The 18,364-nt window shown below is 39.6% G+C and overlaps 1 protein-coding gene across 6 annotated transcripts in view; it reads right to left on the bottom strand.

The window, feature by feature from the left end:
* The window catches only part of KaiR1D (Kainate-type ionotropic glutamate receptor subunit 1D), a 221,236-nt gene that overhangs the window by 92,150 nt on the left and 110,722 nt on the right, over nucleotides 1-18,364 (bottom strand). For all 6 annotated transcript variants that reach the window (XR_015293274.1, XM_086911861.1, XM_086911862.1 and 3 more), the window contains exon 4: nucleotides 16,984-17,168. Coding sequence is in view for 5 of the 6 variants with exons in the window: in XM_086911861.1 (XP_086767987.1) it covers nucleotides 16,984-17,168 (185 nt within the window). In the remaining variant the exon portion in view is untranslated. The remainder of the gene's footprint in view (nucleotides 1-16,983; nucleotides 17,169-18,364) is intronic.

Genomic DNA, 18,364 nt, shown 5'->3' with positions numbered 1-18,364 from the left:
AAAAATATAAGTTGTTTCGTTGAAATATTCTTCCCCTAAGAATATTTAGACAATCTCTTAAATCGTTTAAAACTCGGTAATCACTCTATTATATCACACTTTATTCATACGATTATTCAATTTTTCATTCCCTCATTTTTAATCTCTCCATACATATATCTCTCGCGATTACTTAATTTTTTTATCCGTTAAACGTGAAAAATTAGACAAATTTCGTGAAAAATTCAATTCGCGGCTTCTCCCACGATGATAAGAGAGTTTAACATTGGCCAGAGGCGTATCACAATCCATTCGAGGTGTCACTCTCAGCACACGAGGGCTAAGTTAATTGTTAGGTGCATAAATCCCAAACGTTCGTCGCCGGCAAGCGAATCTTTCGTTCCGAATATTTTACCGACTAATCTGAATAATCCTTCTAGCCCGCAATCTCGGTAATCCCTGCAACACCCATTCTCATTCCGTTTCTATATTTCCCCTCAAACCCCTTCGGTTCTTTCGAAAATAGCCCGCCATCCCGGTCCGACCGAGATTGCCCCCGCGTTTCGTTTAATTCGAACCGATAAATTATCGCCTCGGGACCAATTTCGCTTAAAGGGGCGTCGAATCTCAAAATCGAGTCGGATCGTTGCCGATGCTAACTGCCAACACTTAGATACAGTTGAAAATGCATTACAACGAAGTCGAACAACGTTTCTGTAATAAAAGCGGTGTAAAGCGAGGCAAAGTCGCAGTCTTTATACCCATGGTAAATAGAAGAAGAGAGTTTGTAATTAAGACGCGCGAAATGGGATTGCCTTGATCTTTAACTACACACAGTTACAATTCGACGCTTTCGTTCCCCTTTGTCTGCGATAATTAAAATTTTCTCCGAGTTGAATTTAATACACCATTTATTTCTACTTGTTGTTAAGATATTTAATTGTTAAGATATATTAATGTGTAAAAAGAAAGATACAGAACGGTTGTAATTATTAATGTTTATGTTTCATTTTTGGAAATTTGTTCCGTAAATTTATTGTAATAATAGAATGTACGAAAAGATAATATTGTAAAATGCACGCGATATCTAAAGAGCTCGTTGAATAAAACAGGCCTCCGTTTAACTTGCATTGATAATTAACGAAACAAAAAAAAAAAAAAAATAATTTAAAAAAAATACAGTGGCAACAGTTGATACGAGGAAACGTCCTCTGGAAAACGTATTTTATTTCATTTCGTAAATATCTTGATCCGTTGGGGAGATAGAGCGGCGCAAAAGTAAAATGTTCAAAATGCGCGAAGAATTGGACGACAATTGAGATTCCTGGATATATTTCGTGACCCACTTCTTTTTTTCCTAGAAATGCGTACGTAGCGCTGTGAAAAAAACCGCAGACTCAGCTCTCGTCACTGACCACGCTACTAGCGCCCCTCCCCTTCGGCCTGGGTCAGTGCGCGCGCGAGAAAGAGAGAGGATCCGACCGCAAGAGAGGAACGGAGACAACGAACGCGTCCGAAACTATGTTCCACTTTGGACGATCGTATCTTCGAAACGAAACGTCCTATTAACGCGAGACAAAAAGCATTTTAAAGAGGAGGAATCCTTGCTTTTAACTGGTATTAATTATCATCCGGTAGGATCGCGTATTTTGTTTCGACGGACAAAGAAGCGTCTCGTTTAATTCAATCTGTTCTCTATTGTATCGGGTGGATTTGAACGTTTATTATATTGAAGATATTGATCGAAGATGTTCGAACTCGTTCGTGTTTCATTTCGACAAAAGGAGTGAGTATAATTAAAATAAAATACTGATTTATCAAACGATTAAAATTTATACCCCCTTCGAAGAATCTCATTATTTCATCAGACGTTAATAGAATGCACGTGGCGGAGAATTCATCGCGAAAAGTCGAAACGTGTCTCCCAGATACGATCCCTGTCGCGATCGATTCCTGGTCACGTTACACAATCGATCGTTGTCGAGTTCCGCGATACGATCGCGAGTGGATAATTCGTAAAACAGAAGAACCGTTCGAACGTATTACGTATTCTCCGTGTGACACGTGGGCGTGTAAGAGAGCCGCAGGACGATGCAAATTGCGTGGAAATATTTCAACGGTGGGGGGAGGGGGGCAACGAGGTCGCGACACTGTAACTTTATTACGTTTATCACGGTTTATCGATGGAAATTAAGAGTACGGGTGGAAGAAGGATGATCAGTACGTTACCATTTCGAGCACGTTTTCGACCGAATATCTCGTACTATATTCTCGGGTTAACTTACCAGATCTACGTATATCTGTATACGTATATATATATATATATATATATATAATGTGTCGCAGCTTTTGCGAAAATGCACACACGCTTTTATCTTTCACCGCGACCTGACACAACTTCTCATAATGAAAGTCCCGTCAATCTTCTCTCGCCCTTTACCAACGCTATTTCTTTTTCCTTTTTCCTTTCTCCTCATTTTTCTCCTCCCTTCTTTTTTATTTTCCTGTCGCAACTCTTGTCGCGAATTCGTGACACCAACAACTGATGAAAGTGTTTCGTGTATTTTGGAGAATGCATAATCTCGATGGACAGAGATTGCGACTCATCTAATCGATAGTAACGAAAAAGTAGAAACAATGCGTTGCAAATGAGAGAGAAACGAAGAATTTTTGGATAGATTTACTATGCAAGATTGTGCGTGACGAAGGAGAAGATTTCCTTCTGAAAGAATGCAAAGTCCATTTTCAAGTCGAGATTTCGGTGTTAAATGGAAACTGAAAAACAATGGGCTACAACACCTTTTGTAAAAATACAGATAAAAGTACGGTAAGAGAATTCTACGTTAATGACAATCCTTTGTTTCCTCGGAAACCTGGGACGAACAATAGCCCGGACGAGTCAATTGCACTGTCGAAACAAATACATTTCAAACACATTCGAATGTAGGTTTCGCGCTAATTTGAATAAATACGTAGCTTGCTTTGATTGTCCTTCCCCCCTTGTTTTGTTCCAATGTTTCAATTACGACTTGGGGGGAAATTGATCGACAAAACTACACGTTTGTTCAACGTGGCAATGAAAAAGATTGTACGAATTTTGCAAACTTACGAAATTTGAACTTGCTTACTTTTATCTCACTTTGAAATTACGAGATGGAACGTGTAACGAAGACAGCGAATCTCCTATGATTTTAGAATATCAACTTCATTAAAATGTATTTATCAAGTTGCTTCAAATTAATCGCGATTTTTGTCTGGATGATACTTGAATTTGTAAGTAAACTTGATCAAGATATTTTAAATCTGACGCGTACAAAACTTTCTATGTTAAACAATTTTCCTAAATAATAGATCCTGTCAATTTCTTTTTCCAATTTCTCAATTATATTATATTCTCTTTTAATTCTAATATAACGATTAAACATAAAAATTACAATCATTAATCGATAATGCGAGATATATTTTTTAAAAAACTCAGTCAGTTATTATATTCAACGAATCTCTTCCGTTAATAATTTCTTCGTCTTCTTCTTAACAGTTTCTCCTTAGTCCCATCATCATTAAGTACATCCTCGCACGTTCAAGCCCGAAAGTATGTCACCTTGTTAAAAGGATTGAAAAAAATTTCTCATTTCGCGAAGAGTCTCTACATATTCTTCTCTTTGTTCCTTTTTCCTCGATGCGTGAAGCACAGCCGTACGTTAAACGCTATAATCTCGAATCACGGTTGTACTCTATTGATCCTAACATTTTTTGAACAGCTCATTAACAATCAAAATTCTCGATGGCTTCACCCAAGTCATTTCTTTACTTCCGATTCTTCCTTTCATCTTTATAATCTACGTTTTCCAATCCCTCTTGCCCAATTTTCCCCCGATTTAACATCTACAAAATAATTTTAAACAAGTCTTCCGTTAGCTATTTATTTCTACAGACTAATGCTAATTAAAAATCTCAGAAGAAGAAAGATCGATGCGATAAGATAAGACAATTAATAACGAATCGTTCGTCGAGAATTTCTTCGAAGATGGAACGAGTTACAGAAAATTTTTACAAGCAACACATATAATTATTATTTTAAATATACACTGTACTACGAAATTATATAAATAATATTTTTGAAACATCTTTATTCCTCGAAGATAGAAGATAGATCGTCGGTCACGACGAACCATCAATCGAGTTCGAGGCATCGATGTTGCTTTGTCCAAATTTCGGTTCCGAAGGATCATCGCCATTCAAGAAAATGATCAACTCTGCCGCGTTGATGAAAAATAGGGGGACGAATAAAAGGGTCGCGAATACGGGGTGGTGCGCGTAAAGAGGGAAATCGTACGAGTTAGGAGCAAACGAGCGCTTTCTTTTTGCGACCCTCGTCACGAGCACGTTGCCAAGGGGTTCATTAGCAGCGAGGCAACGATGATGTGTCGTACGCTGTTACATTTTATACACGAGCGTAAAAGCATAACACGATCGAGGCTAACGGGTTTCAAAGGAACAATGGGGGGACGATGTGCTTCCAAGAAATGATCGACCCTTTTAATCTCCTTTGAGCTCATCGATCATATCCAGATCTTTCGAATTGTTCGAAAGTATTCGAAACAAAAAAATTTTATGGAAAAATTACACGGAAAAAGAGTTGTACGATTTATCTGATACGAATGTTTGAAACAAAAAACCAGTAATCGAACGACATTGATGTATAATGTCGATAGAAAATTTTCTAAAAATGCGTTTCCATCACACACATTTCATAAATTAATTATTGTTATAATAACCATTACAGATTCACCTTCATCGTTAATCGTGATGATTCTCCTCATTTGCAATAAACGTTTAATAAAGTTACATTTCCATATAACTTTATCCATAGAATTTTATCCGAGCAAACTCCCAATAACACTTCACCGAAACTAGGTTCGATCATACATATGTATATTCCAAAATATAGCGAATCGACCCACGTCTGGTGGAAATTCCACGAACAATTTCGCCACGTCGTCGTTAAGGTGACGAACAGGCATAACCGATTGGCTTACGCCTCGAAAACGAACAATGCAAGAAATAATATTGCATGGATGTGGCAGGGAGCGAAATTGCAGGCGACAGGATAATGAACCGTTTAGGGACTAGCGCCAGTCCCAGCGCTAACTTCGCATTAAGATACATCCACTTGCCGCAACGACACACCCACCCTTCGTAACCACCCTCGTCTATACGTGTTACATTATTGGGGAGCGACGCACGTTTCCATCCCTAACCTCTGCTTTTCATTCACCAACCCAACTTCGTCTTTGGCCTATGAATCCCTCGACTGTCGCCTCCCACATAGAGGACAATTTCTGATTCTACTTGTACTTGGAGAATGATGCATTTAGCCTGACTAAACGTTCACGAGATTAGTTGGCTAATTTATTATCAGTTGGCCGATCCACTATGTTCCTCGACTAAGATTTAAAATTTTTTATTAATAAGAAATTGGAAAGAAAATTTGTTTAATTTGTTCAGAAAGAATTTTGCAATCAGTGATAATTTAATTAATAGAAATCTTTCTAGAGACTTCGATGTTGTCGTTCTTATTCTTATTTGTAAATGATCGTTAGCCTCGTTATTTTCCTGTGCTTTTATTTCTTTTTTTTTTTATTCATTTTTCAACAAGAATAAATTCAATTTCTTTCTCGAGTTTCATGAGAAATTTCGTATCGACGCGTCGTTCTTTGAAAAGATATATCACAAAAGATATTTTCTTTTTGAAGAAATATAATGGCCGAGAAAAATATATCGCCACGAGCGAGTTTATGGATAAAACTAAAAAATTTCTCGCCCAATCAGATTATTAAAACGATTAATAAAAATCTTCCACGAACTTTTTAAATTAAATTGGTAGCTAAAAGAAATTCATATGGAAAATTCCACGAATTTTAAAATATTACTCTGGAAAAATTGGAAACGCATATTTCATGGAAACTCGTTAAGAGAAAAAGAATTCTACAAAAAGTTTAATTTATCTTAAAATAATTTCAAGAGATTACCTTCCGTTCGATGAAAATTTCTATCGAATTCAATCAAGAGATTAGCGACAATTATCGTCGAAATGAAAAAAAAAAAAAAAAAAAAAAAGAAACGATTAACAATTCAACGTTTATCTGGCACGCGTGGAGCCGCGTCATCGATAGGAAGAAAGTCACCAAGAAGAAGATGAAAAAGTTGTCTCCGCCCCAATTTCCATCCCGATTCTTTGAATTTCAACGAGAAGACGTACGTTTATACTTTCATTGCCGTACGCGCGCGCAGCGTGGACCATTTCGAAGCCGCGTTACAGGATTAAGATTAACGCGTGCGATCCTCTTTTTTAACGCGCTTATCACACGCCGCTCGTAAAGACTCGTATTTCGACAGCTGGTCGTACTTTTCGTTCCCACGACCGAATACGAGAATCTCCAGATTCGACGCGCATAAAAACGTTTGCCAGGAGGGGGGAAAAATTTTAATACAACGCGGTAAGTGGAAACAAGAGGAGAAGGGAAATAGATTTAAAAAAGGATCCTTTTACAATGGAATGGAAGACGCGGTTAAAAAATTTCGTCTGTTGTTACGGTTATGGAGAATTAAAAAGTGGGAAGGGAAGATTAACGTAACGACGTTAATGTAAATTTAATTTTTTAACTAAATGGAAGGAAGATTAACATAATAGCGTTACCAATTTTTATTTTTTAAAAATAAAAAACGCGGGGAAGATGAAACGTAACGATGCCATGAATTTTTAACTTGGAATAACAGAATAGAGAACATTGGAAATCGTTTTTTAAATGATCGAGTATCGAATCTTGTCGAGTAGCGAAGCAGTGATATATCGGATCGAAAGTTATTTCTTCTGCCAGTTTGCGACCGAGTAAATGCTTCCCTAATATGTTTTGCCACGGTCAAAGCGAAATTCGTTATCCATTGTATGGTTAAATCGAAGTTTCCTGAACAAACAAAGTTGCACGGACTGTTGAAGCTGTTAGACAGAACGTTGGCGAAAGTTCGAGGCCCTTATCGTCCCTTCCGGACGCGGGCACACGTGTCACAGTTTCCCAATGTTTCCGGAAATAGCAAGTTGGTGGATGGTTCGATTATAATTTTCAACCGTTCAACAATCTTGACGACTCTATCTCTGCTCGTTGTGACATTTTCTTTTTTTTTTTTTTCACGCCTTCTCGATTTCGTTTCGAAAACGAGAGAATAATCGATCAAATTACATTACTTCAATATTTTCAATTCTCTCAATTTTTTAAAATGTTTGCTATTTATCGTTATTTTTTGAACAAGGTAAACTTTACAATCGTAAAAAAAGATTAAATACTAGAGTCATATAGAAATAATTTCTTTCCGGCATTTTTGCAATCTAGCAGCGAAAGCTGGAGTGGAGAGTAAGTTCGGTGGCGGTAATCTTTTAACCTCCAGTATCCTTCAGTATCGTAAAAAAAAAAAAAAAAAAAAAAAAGAGGAACACGAAAACACCGTTCATTCTTCCCCCCCGCAACTTTTGCAGAGGAGCCGTTGGAAAACGAAGCGGCCGCTCGATGACAGCGTGAAAAGAGAGCGTGAATTTATATCGCGTTATACTCGGATAATTTATTTTTCAAGAAAAAGAAGCCTTCCGTTCGCAGGAAGGGAAGGTTCACGGCTCGCGGAGTTTATCGCGTTAATTCAAATTTATCGGGTTAAAGTGCGGGTGAACGGGGACCGTTCAGAAGTTATTCGGCGTAAATCAAATCCTTTACGGCCATCAGATGCAAAAGTCGTATTCTGAAACAATGCCCTCCGAGTAATGCCCTTTTATTCGAATCCCGATAATGCCACCGCGGGAAAAATCGCATCTCCCTCGTTGCCGTCTCTCTCTCTCTATCCTCCATCTTTTCTTTCCACCGAACCGTGTCACGAATTTACACTCCATCCACCATCGAGGAGACTCTACCCGAATTCTTTGAAATATTCGTGTCGACGTGGAGTGGAATTTAATTTCGGTATTTTCTTGCGAGAACGACTTAAATCCTCTCGAGTTATTCAATTTAAGTAACCCGCTAAGAGCTAATACTACCTCGTTTTATTTCATCTCTTTCGCTCATCCCACTGAGCGAACTTGGAAATCGAGGGAAGAATGGGCTTCTTCTTTCTCTTTCTCTTTTTTAATTCCCAGCACAATCCCGACTCTTCGATTCAAAGGGATCGTAAATAATGCATCGGCCTGTTACGCGGCAGTTAGAAAATGCCGCGTTCGAGGCGCGAGCGTGGGAAAGGCAGCTGCGCTTTCGAGGAATCGAGAGGAATGCGAAAAGCCGCGAGACAGGTGGCGAGGATAGTTTAACGTATACGCGAGATTATCCCCCGACATCTGACGATACGGCTTCGATGTTTTGATCGCGACTCTCTTTCGCCCGCATTTTGCGCGGTCTATTTAGGGGTTGAATCCATCCCCCTTTACGATAAAGTTATCCACCCGCCGGGGTGGAGTAAAATCGTTTTACGGTATCGCGTCGTACGGATTCTTGCGCCTATACGGATAGAAGCGTGAGTTTAGCAATGATAACACTTATCCAGCATCTCTATTCCATCCAAACAGGTTTTTGGAAAATTGTATCGCGTGATAAAATCGATAGAAGAATTTTATTCGATGGAAATATATATCCTCTTTTTTTTTATTAATGAATAGGATTTGAATAACTTGGAAGAATATGACGATGGTTAATTTTAATAAAATCAATTTCTAACTTGTTAAAAATTTCGAATAGAGTTATCTTTAATAAAGTTAGGTAATTACTTATTATAAAATGCTTGAACAACATTTACTCGTAGTTATTATAGTTCATCTAGTATTCTTCTTTTCATATCGGTTGTTTGTGAACGATAAATTATATGAGTAACTTTATTCAACTATTAAATTTTCGCTGGTCGAGTTAATATCTAATCTAATCGTGTTGATGCCTGAACCATAAACGTTTCCACTGCGTCGCATAACTCGTTTCTTACCCCACAATCCGTTTAACCATTAAAACATTCGTTTTTATTCAATAATCGTAACGATTGCGCGATGAATGAACTGAAAACGATATACAAAATATCATTTCTGCAATAGAGAAGTTTACCCTAGCTAACAAGACAGTTGTAACCCGCGTCTACAGAAATTCTAGATAAGGAAGATGTAGAATAATTTACGTCCCGAGGAGAAAGTTGGACGGAGCTGCGATGTTAATTCCGAACATGTGAAAATACGCCTTCTTTTTTAACCATTTCGTTCGCGATCCAAGTGGAAGGCGGCAGCAGCACAAGCTCCGCGTCTTATTCCAAAGTAATCCTATTTACGAAGAATACGTTTATTTCGCGACAGCCAGGATGAAAATAAACGCGTGTGCTTCAACATTTTGCCTGGCCGAAAACCTTGCCCCGTTTATTATTCACGGAACGAAACATTTCCAGACGATTTATGAACTTTTCCTTCGAGGGAGCAAGTTATCTAACCGATAAAGAAGTTTTTAATGCCGGCCTCTTCTCTCCCCGGCTAATAGCAACTTTAAATAGCGAGCAGCATTTATCAACGGTTATTTGACTTTCGATGTAGTTACAAATATTCCCTCCAACTTTTTCCATTTGCAAATCGAGCGACGAAAATTTCCTACGTTTTTAAAAAATATTTTACGACGTTCGCGATATTTTATTATTGTTTATTAATTTATCGTTCGAGTTCGCGCTTCGATTAAAATTAATCTTCTCGATTTAATTCGATTAAGTCGCGAATATTGTGACGGAATTTAAATCTTTATTTTCGTCGAAAATGGCACGTTCAGAATTCATCGAATTCCTTTAAGGGAGCGACAATGTAGACAAAGGATCGCAAGAAAATCATAAATCACGCTGATGTTTCGAAAAAAACATGCTAATGTGACAATGAACAGAAGAAATACGGCGCGCAAGAAACATAGCGTACAAACTACTACCCTATACTTCGCAGCTGAAAAAGGCAATTCCTGTCCACCATAAAAAAAAAAAAAAAAATTGAAAGATTTACAACGTTCTACTACAATTTTTATGATTCTACTCAACGTAATGCTGCGACGTAACGTTAATAACGAACGAAAGTTAATTATGCGTTATATAAAACATATATAATACGTTAGAATAATTTATTTATTAATAATAAACGAGGATAATAAAAATCGTCGCGAGAAACGATCAAGAAAGAAAGAAAGAAAGAAAGAAGGAAAGCGGTCGAAATGATGGGCGAATAAGCCACGATAAATGACTAGCTCGCAAACATTTTCTGGGGGATAGCCGGGGCCAATCGGGTTTCAATCGAGGCCACGGTTGCTACGTGGCTCGTGTTCAATGCCGTTGATTAGTAACTACTTTCGAAAATAAACGAGAACAGCCCTGTGCACGTATCTCCTTTTCACGAAGGAGCGAAAGAAAGAAGGAGGAGGGCTTTTGGAGGCGAGAACGACGACGAGGACGACAACGAGGGTGGAATGGGAAGGGCTACAATATAGCGGAGAAAAAGAGAGTTGAAAGGAAGAAAAGGAAGCGAAGGACACGATGTACCCTCTGTCGAGTAGCAACCACCTTTTCCACCGCGTACAAGTAACCGAATCGAGCTGAAAGTGCTTATCGGTGGGACGCCGCCACGTACACCACCGCTGCGGATGTGTACGAGGATGTGAACCTCGTAACGAGCAAAGGCTCGACTACGAAACGGTACAAATTCAATTTGAACGGCAACGTGCCGGCTGATTCGAACGATCGCCGGTATCCAAGGGGAGAGGAGACGGTCCATTATCGGGCAGAAGGAGGGCATCGTTAAATCATTGGCACCGGCTACCCGCCAATTCCTCTCGTGGTTCATTAGAGTGGTGTATATCGTCGAAGTGGTGGGCCGATTGTCGTCGTCGGACAATGAGATATTATCGTAACGTTTATGGTCGTAAGAAGATTTCCGCCATCCTTCCTTTCCAACGTTTTTCGAACAAATTCGTCTGGAACGTTTCGTTTCTGGAACTTTCGTCCGCGATTTTCCGATTCGAAATCCAATTTCTAAGGTAAATTTCACGCCTCCTTTATTTTTCCTTTCTCGAATCTCTAGAGGATAATCTCTACAAATGGAGAGTCCACGAATGGAAATTAGCGGGACGCAAAAATGGCGAGACGATTTTTTCCACTCTATCCCAACTATTTTCCCATTATTAATTATTCCGCGCACACAGCATTCGCGATATCGCCAAGATCGCGTAGAATTCGTAGCAGAGCGGAAGGTCAGAACGGTGTCGAGACGATGTCGAGACGATGGAAATTCCCGTGGAGATGAAATTTCGGTCTTAGAATTTAAAACGGTTCGTTAGCGCACCCGCCCGGTTCTCGGTTGAATCTGCATGTGAGCCACGAGTGGCGCAAACACTATATGCCGCCGCTCTTTGCCTCTGTAAACACGGCTGCGAAGTGCGCTCGAGTGTAATACTGGACGATAGGCGTAGTCGATCGTGTCAAAGGGACTTTCTTGATCGAACAAGTCTTTTGCCCTGTTTTCCTCGATCGAAAACTGATTGTGGAGGATGGCCACTCGACCGGTATTACGGCGGAAGAGGAAGTCTAATAAGCCGCATGTCCGAAACGCAAATAGCTTTGCCCGCGGCAAACAGTGGCGGCCAAGATTTTAAGACGAGGCCAGCCAGGATAATATCTTAACGGTGGCCGTTCATAATCCCCGCCGGTTTCTTGTCGAGAAGCGTGCAAAACGATGTATCTCACGTTTCGTGGATCTGGATTATACGCAAGATGTTGCCTACGATTGAAAGTATTAGGAATATATCGAGTTTGATTCGATATTTGGAAATTAATCGAACGGTGCAGCATGGTTTCTCGGGCAAAAATGTATGCAGATGTGTTCAGAAGAAAAAGAAAAGGAAGCGTTCCTCTCATTCGAGCGATACATTCTGTCTACAGCGTTTATCAACAATTTCTTCAATTAGATTAAAAATATTTTTTAAGCAGATTATAACGTGGAAATCGTAACGAATTATGCAAAGTAGCGTGGTCTATCCGATTTGCGAAATTTCTCGCGTAAAAGTTTCTCCAAGTCTCTCTCGATTCTCTCTCTCTCTCTCTATGAAATTCATAATAGCACCATATTCGGCGAATTCTCACTTAAAACTTTTTAAGTCTTAATATCCTTTTTTGCGAAATTCTCGCTCTTTGTTCTTTATTTCCTGACTTTCCATATACGCCTTTTTAATGGGAATTCTCTCTCTCTCTCTCTCTTTCTTTTACAGTTTTTGATCTTCTCCAATTCTCAAATTCTTCCTTCTTTTCCACGCATTAAATAATCTCAAGCATTCAGATTCACACATCGTACTCTAATATAGAAATTCGAGTAATATCGAAAGTTAAAATGAACTCGTGATATTGCGAATGAAAACGAAAACTGACGCAAAGTGAGGAAAATAAAAGGTGTTCGTATTGTATTGCCAAGGATTTCATACAATTTGATCTTGTTTTCGAAGAAATTTCAATCAAGCCCGTTTGTTTCCTAAATCCTTATCCGCTACCACGAAACAACGAAAGCGAAAATCACTCGCAAAGAGGTTTCAAACTTCAGAAAGGTTTCCCGGAAGAGTGAGAAGAGAGTGAGTGAGAGAGAGAGAGCGACAAACAAGCGATTCGTCGTTTGAAACCGTCTGTCGTCGAATGCAAATTGTGGTCCCCCGTGGTGCATTATCTTTTTATCTATCTCGAAAAGAGAATGCCCCTCTTCTAAGATTAACTTTCATCGAGAACATCATAGTTCCCCCTTTAAACCGCATTACCGTTCTCAATTCCGTTCGCAAATATCCCGTCAAATGAGCGCAAGAACTTCTTTACTATTCCACTTTCCATCAACCGTGGCGTAGTAGCGCTTTTCCAACTCGACTCGAAACCCCCAACTACTTCTCCTCCATCACGGTCCAACGTCTTAAGGTGAAAAAAAAAAAAAAAAAAAAAAAAAGTGATTGGAATTACGGCTGAAAGAGCCGAGGTTCTTTCGGAATTAAAGAAGTGGGTAGCGGTTCTCTTTCAACGTCTTCACTCCACAGAATATCGCGTTACCCTTCGATCATTTCGATTTCTCCCAAGTGGTTCCACTCCGAGTGAAAAACATTTCGACGGTCGAAAGGGAGGGATGTTTCTCGGCCGAGAGAATCGAGCCTCAACATCCTCCGCGTAATCACGGCAGCTACTTTCCCCTTTTCCCGTTGAATTTTATATTTCTGTTGCAAGCTCCGGAAGGGGAGCATCGACTGAGAAAACACGGTCAAAGGAATCACCTTGGTTGAAAACACCGTCAGCATCCTACGGAACAGCCACTTCTCTCTTGCAAACTTGCGAGCCCGCCGACCAAAAACGCAAAAAAATCTGGCCGAGGACCGGCTACGAATAAACTCTCTCTTTCTCTCTTATTTCATTCCTGGTTACTCGTTTTTCATCGCGAGCCTGTTTCTTTTCTCGAGTCAAGGGAGAGCCGTGTTTCCAACGTAAACGAAGGACTCCCGCTTATAAGGCGGATGCGATTTTCATAAATAGTCGAGAAGTCAGTAACTCGGGGAATTAAATCCATCGACGTTACGTTTCTGGAACTTTTAATCTTGGAAATTTTAATCCTCGATTGATCGAACCGTGTCGAGTTTCGTTTGGAATTGATATTTGGAATACGTAAGTCCGTTTAAAGTGTAGAAAAATATTTAAAAAAAGATCATACGTCGCAGATTTTTTTTTTTTTTGATTGGAATTCATTCATCGCTGACCAAAGATTTCGAAAGATTCACTCGCGCTTTAATTATTTCTCGGATTCATTTCTTTTACAAACTCAATTTCTTTCCATGTATTTCCACCATTTCCTCTCAGAATTCTTTTTCTAATCGTAAATACAAGAATGATCGTCGCACGAGAGTTTTTTCAGTGCGCACTACTGTTCGCAAAAAAATAGAAAAGTATCAAAAGGGTCAATGAAACATTCGCGTGCGACGAATAACGGAAGTACTCGTCGGAAAGGGAATGCAAAATGGCTCCTCCGTCCGACAATGCTCGGAATATAACGCATAAATATCTCGAGTCTCGCACGAATACTCGCTCGAATAAATTTGGCCGTGTTCGAGACTGAAAATTGAAAAATTCAGGAAAAGGGATCGAGTCAAAATATTTCTTACCGTTTCGTCGTCCGGGCATTCAAAGAATTCGCGGTGTCGTTGCCCGCCCACGCGTGTTCACGTTGACGTCTAAACGCACGGCCAGAATTCAATTTCGTCGCGCGATGCGTTCAGCCTGTATTTCATAATTGAAATTCTTACTGTAACGCAGTAATTTGTGCGCTCTTTGTGCCGTGACATTGCTCTCTTTGATCGACGTTCTTCAAAGTCGGACCACGCAACCGGAAATCATCATTTATTGGTTCACGCTCCACTATCGAAAATCGAGGCGCGTGGCAGATTAGAAATTTTTCCCTTTCCGCGAGCACTTTGTCGTACAAAGTCGTTGTCGGATGGGAAACTTGATTGACCGTGGAACAATACCGTGCCGTTCGGCCTTTTCCTCTATATTTTCGCGTAATCATCCTCTCGAAACGAGTTTATCCAAGACAATATATATATAAAAGGAAAAGTAACCCATTCTTTTTCCTTTTTTTTTTTTTTTTTGATCGTTCAAAATACTTTCAATTCCTAATTTTCAAATTTCTGTAATTAATTTTAATCTTTATTTCCGCATTTGATTTAAAAAGTATTGGATTTCAATTTTATTCACTGCTCTTTCCAAACACCCCCGTTTACGATCGTTTACATTGTACTCATTCATCAAAAAGTTTCACGTACACATCTACTTGGACTTCGCCTTCGCAACAACGTTATTCCCCCAAGTTTAAACTTGGAAGGGAATCAGGGAAATCAGGGAAAGTTGAAATACGCGGCAACATCAATTTTTCTTGTTCGAAACGATTCAATGCCTTTGATTACATATTCTATCTTGAGGGGAGGAAAAATAGGCAACAATGAGCAGGAACGTGATCGCATAGAACGTTACATACAAACGCGAGAATAAATGGGTGGATGAAAAAGTAGTGGCAAAAGGGAATAAATATTTCTCTACGAGACAGGATATATTTTTGTCGAAATATCGCGTTAATTTCAACAATCACGATCGAAACGAACCGTCGTTACCGCAACGGTTAACATTAAGCTCTCGTTATTCCCCCCTCTTTGTCCCACTGAATATTCGTTTTAACCCATGTTTCAAAATTTAAAACATCCTGTTTTCGGTTTTCACGGTAAAGCAATGTCAATGTTCAACTTCCCCGTGTTTCGCCTGGAGATTTATATCCGCGAGCGGGTGTATTTCTGGTTTCGACTAGCGGTAGAAAATGCATAACTATAGAGAGAGAAAAGAAAAAAAAGAGAAATAACAGAGAGAGAGAACGTCCTTTCTATCGTATCGTTTACATTAAAACGATCACCGTATTCAAGCCATCGTATTAATTCTGTTTGCGTTCCACTTGTTCTCGTTGAAACGAACCTCGGCTTTTCGAACTTAAAACAATGATACGAGAGTCGATTGAAATATCAGTTGCTCATAAAGAGATCGAATTGGAGCGAAAATATTCTATGGATGTTGAAGGAGGAAGAAAAAAAAAAAAAGAGAGAACTGGTTCTGGTGTGATAATATTCTAGTTATTCGTATCGTAATTCGTGCGATGGTTTGACACAGAAGAGGGTTGTATTTGTATATATCAGGAAGAGTAAGAGGAGAAAGGATCTGCGAAGCTTAACTCGGATAGCATGGTTGTAACTCGGATCATAAAGAGCGAGATGCGCTTTCTCGAAGTTAAAAGTACTTCTTCTCCCTTACTTATTGCGCGGCTCAAAATTTTTCTTTCAAATACAACTTTGCGTGGAACGAATAAGATTACGCTCGATGGTTGGAAAGTTTACACGGAACAAGGTACACGCAATAGTAAGGAAGAAAAGAGAAGGATTGCGCAAGGCGCTTTTCGCTTTTTGCCCGAAATTGTAATTGAAGAAAAGGAATCAATGATCGGAAACGAAAAACTTTTCGACTTAGCATCTTGATAATAATTTATAACTCGTCGATCGACGAGCGAGAAAAATCTTTGAATCCTAATTAGAAGTTAGATTTTCCGATAAGAAACTTTTCTTTCAAGACAACTGGTAGGTGGAAAGCAAAGATGAAGTCACGTCCCGTCCATAAACCGATTTCCAAAGTCTTAACGTCGCGCACGTTGCTTGTTTTCGTGGAAATGTTTCCATCCACGTTCAAGTTACAACTTTCCCCTATAATATCTTCGACAACCTCTTACACCCGCCGAGAAAATAAAGCTTCGAAGTTGGAATATTCGATGACTGGAAAGACTGGAACGGGAAGAGGAAAATCCTTGGCGAGATGGTTCGAGAGAGATGGAAGAGAGACAATAATGGAACAGCGATGAAATCAAGGGGAAAAACAGCGCGTCGCGGGAATATTTGCGAGTGGGAAATTTAGCCGAGGGGGTTTCCAAGATTTCGTACGCGGACGAGACGAAAGTCTCGTTAAGTCGAGAGCACGGCGTCGCTTTCGCCAACTTTCCGTTCCAAACTTTCCGTTTATTAAGAGAAATTTGGAAACTTCTTCTTTTGTTCCAACTTCCTCTCAACTCGCATTTGCATCAACACGTAACTACGAGACTGCCATCCGTTCTCAAAAATTCTTTCTTCCCTCTTTAAAAACTTCCCGACAATCCCGATTTCCAAAATTTCTAAAATTTACAAACAAACAGATCGAACAAAACGATCTCGTTAAAAGACTCGAAAGAAAGTCAAAACTCGAACGTCGTTTCTCTCGCATCGCATCGCGTGATAATTCGACGAGCCGTGAGAAAGGGGAGGGGCAAGAGAGATTTCTGGAGAATGCGCCTCTGTGAGGCGGCCTGATGAGGCTATTATTCCGTGTACGTACCTTGGAGAGGGTGGTGGGGTGCGGATAGAGGTTGACGAGACAGCTCTGCCGTCTGAGCCGGTAGTCCCAACGTGTCTCCAGATGCGGAATCTCCATGGTGTCGCAGATGCTTTGCACGTGGGAGGCGGTGTGCGCGCTCTGCGGCCCAAAAATCGCCGCCACCCCGCTTCGCAGCAAGTGGCACACTGAAATCAAACAACGGCCCCCCTCCTGTTATGTACACTCGCGCTCTATTTCCAGTTATTTGCACTCTCCGTTTGCACTGGATTACTCCGATTTTCGGAAATTGGTTCGGGTTCGGGAAAAATTTTTCCGATTTTTCGAAGGGTTTACGGATTATAGGGGCGTGGGTGAAGGGCGCGGCCAGGATTTTACTTCGCCAATTTATTTGGAAAAATAGATATATTGGGTTACGAGAAATATTGATTAAATTTTTCGTTTGGCGATAATGAAAGAAATAACCATTGAATACGAAAGTTCTGAATATTTTGAAATTCGTATTATTGTGAATATTAAATGAATGTGAACTTTTATCAGAGATTCGAATAATTTGGAAAACGTACACGATAAACCAAACCGTTCTAGTTCAAAATAATCTTTTAGCAAGTAATATAGGGAAGGGTGGGGAGAATATTTGAAATCGATGAAACTGCTTGAAATTTTACCATTCGAAAGAATGAAATTTCAGATAGTAGCTATTCGCAAAAATGCAGTTTCAGCTCCTAAAAAGGTTATATCGCGCTGCAGTCGAGTAGTAAAATAAAGAGGATCATTCAGGATCGTACGATACCGAACCGCAAAGATCTGGACCGCAGAAACGCGTAACGTAACTATCGCTCGACCGCCATTATCGATTAATCACCCAAATTCACGAAACTTCTCTCGTACAAACTTTCTCCCCTATATTCCGTTTCCCATTGCGGGATCGTAATGGCAAACGAATCATCATTCCGGATTATTCTCTCTCCGCCATATTTTTATCGATCTTTTCGCCCCCCATCTTCAATGTTGATTCTTTTAAACAAATAAATTAAACATTTAGTAAATAATTCGATAAAATTATTCCGGATCAAGTGTTGATATTCCGAGCGTTTAATTTTTTACAAAGAATATTTTTCGAATAATCCATTTGTGCATTACGATTCGCAGATTTTGGAAAATGTTTTCATACTCTTTAATAAAATTTAGCTCGGCCTGGAATTAAAACAGAAATTGTTTTCAAAAATTTGTACAACGGTAAAAAAAAAAAAAAATTATACTCGAGCGCAAACAGTTCAGTTTGCGTTCAGGCGAATAAAAAAAATAGCATAAAAAATATCCCCTCAAAATGAAAAATTGGTATTTACGATCGTTGGTGATGCAATCGCAAAATCACGAATTC

The sequence above is a fragment of the Apis florea genome, unplaced genomic scaffold (assembly GCF_048593485.1).
Source record: "Apis florea isolate Af1SG1 unplaced genomic scaffold, ASM4859348v1 contig_3367_pilon, whole genome shotgun sequence".
In the NCBI taxonomy this organism is placed as follows: Eukaryota; Metazoa; Arthropoda; class Insecta; order Hymenoptera; family Apidae; genus Apis; species Apis florea.
The sequence above is the reverse complement of the archived record's forward strand: the minus strand, read 5'-3'. Positions and strand labels throughout refer to the sequence as shown.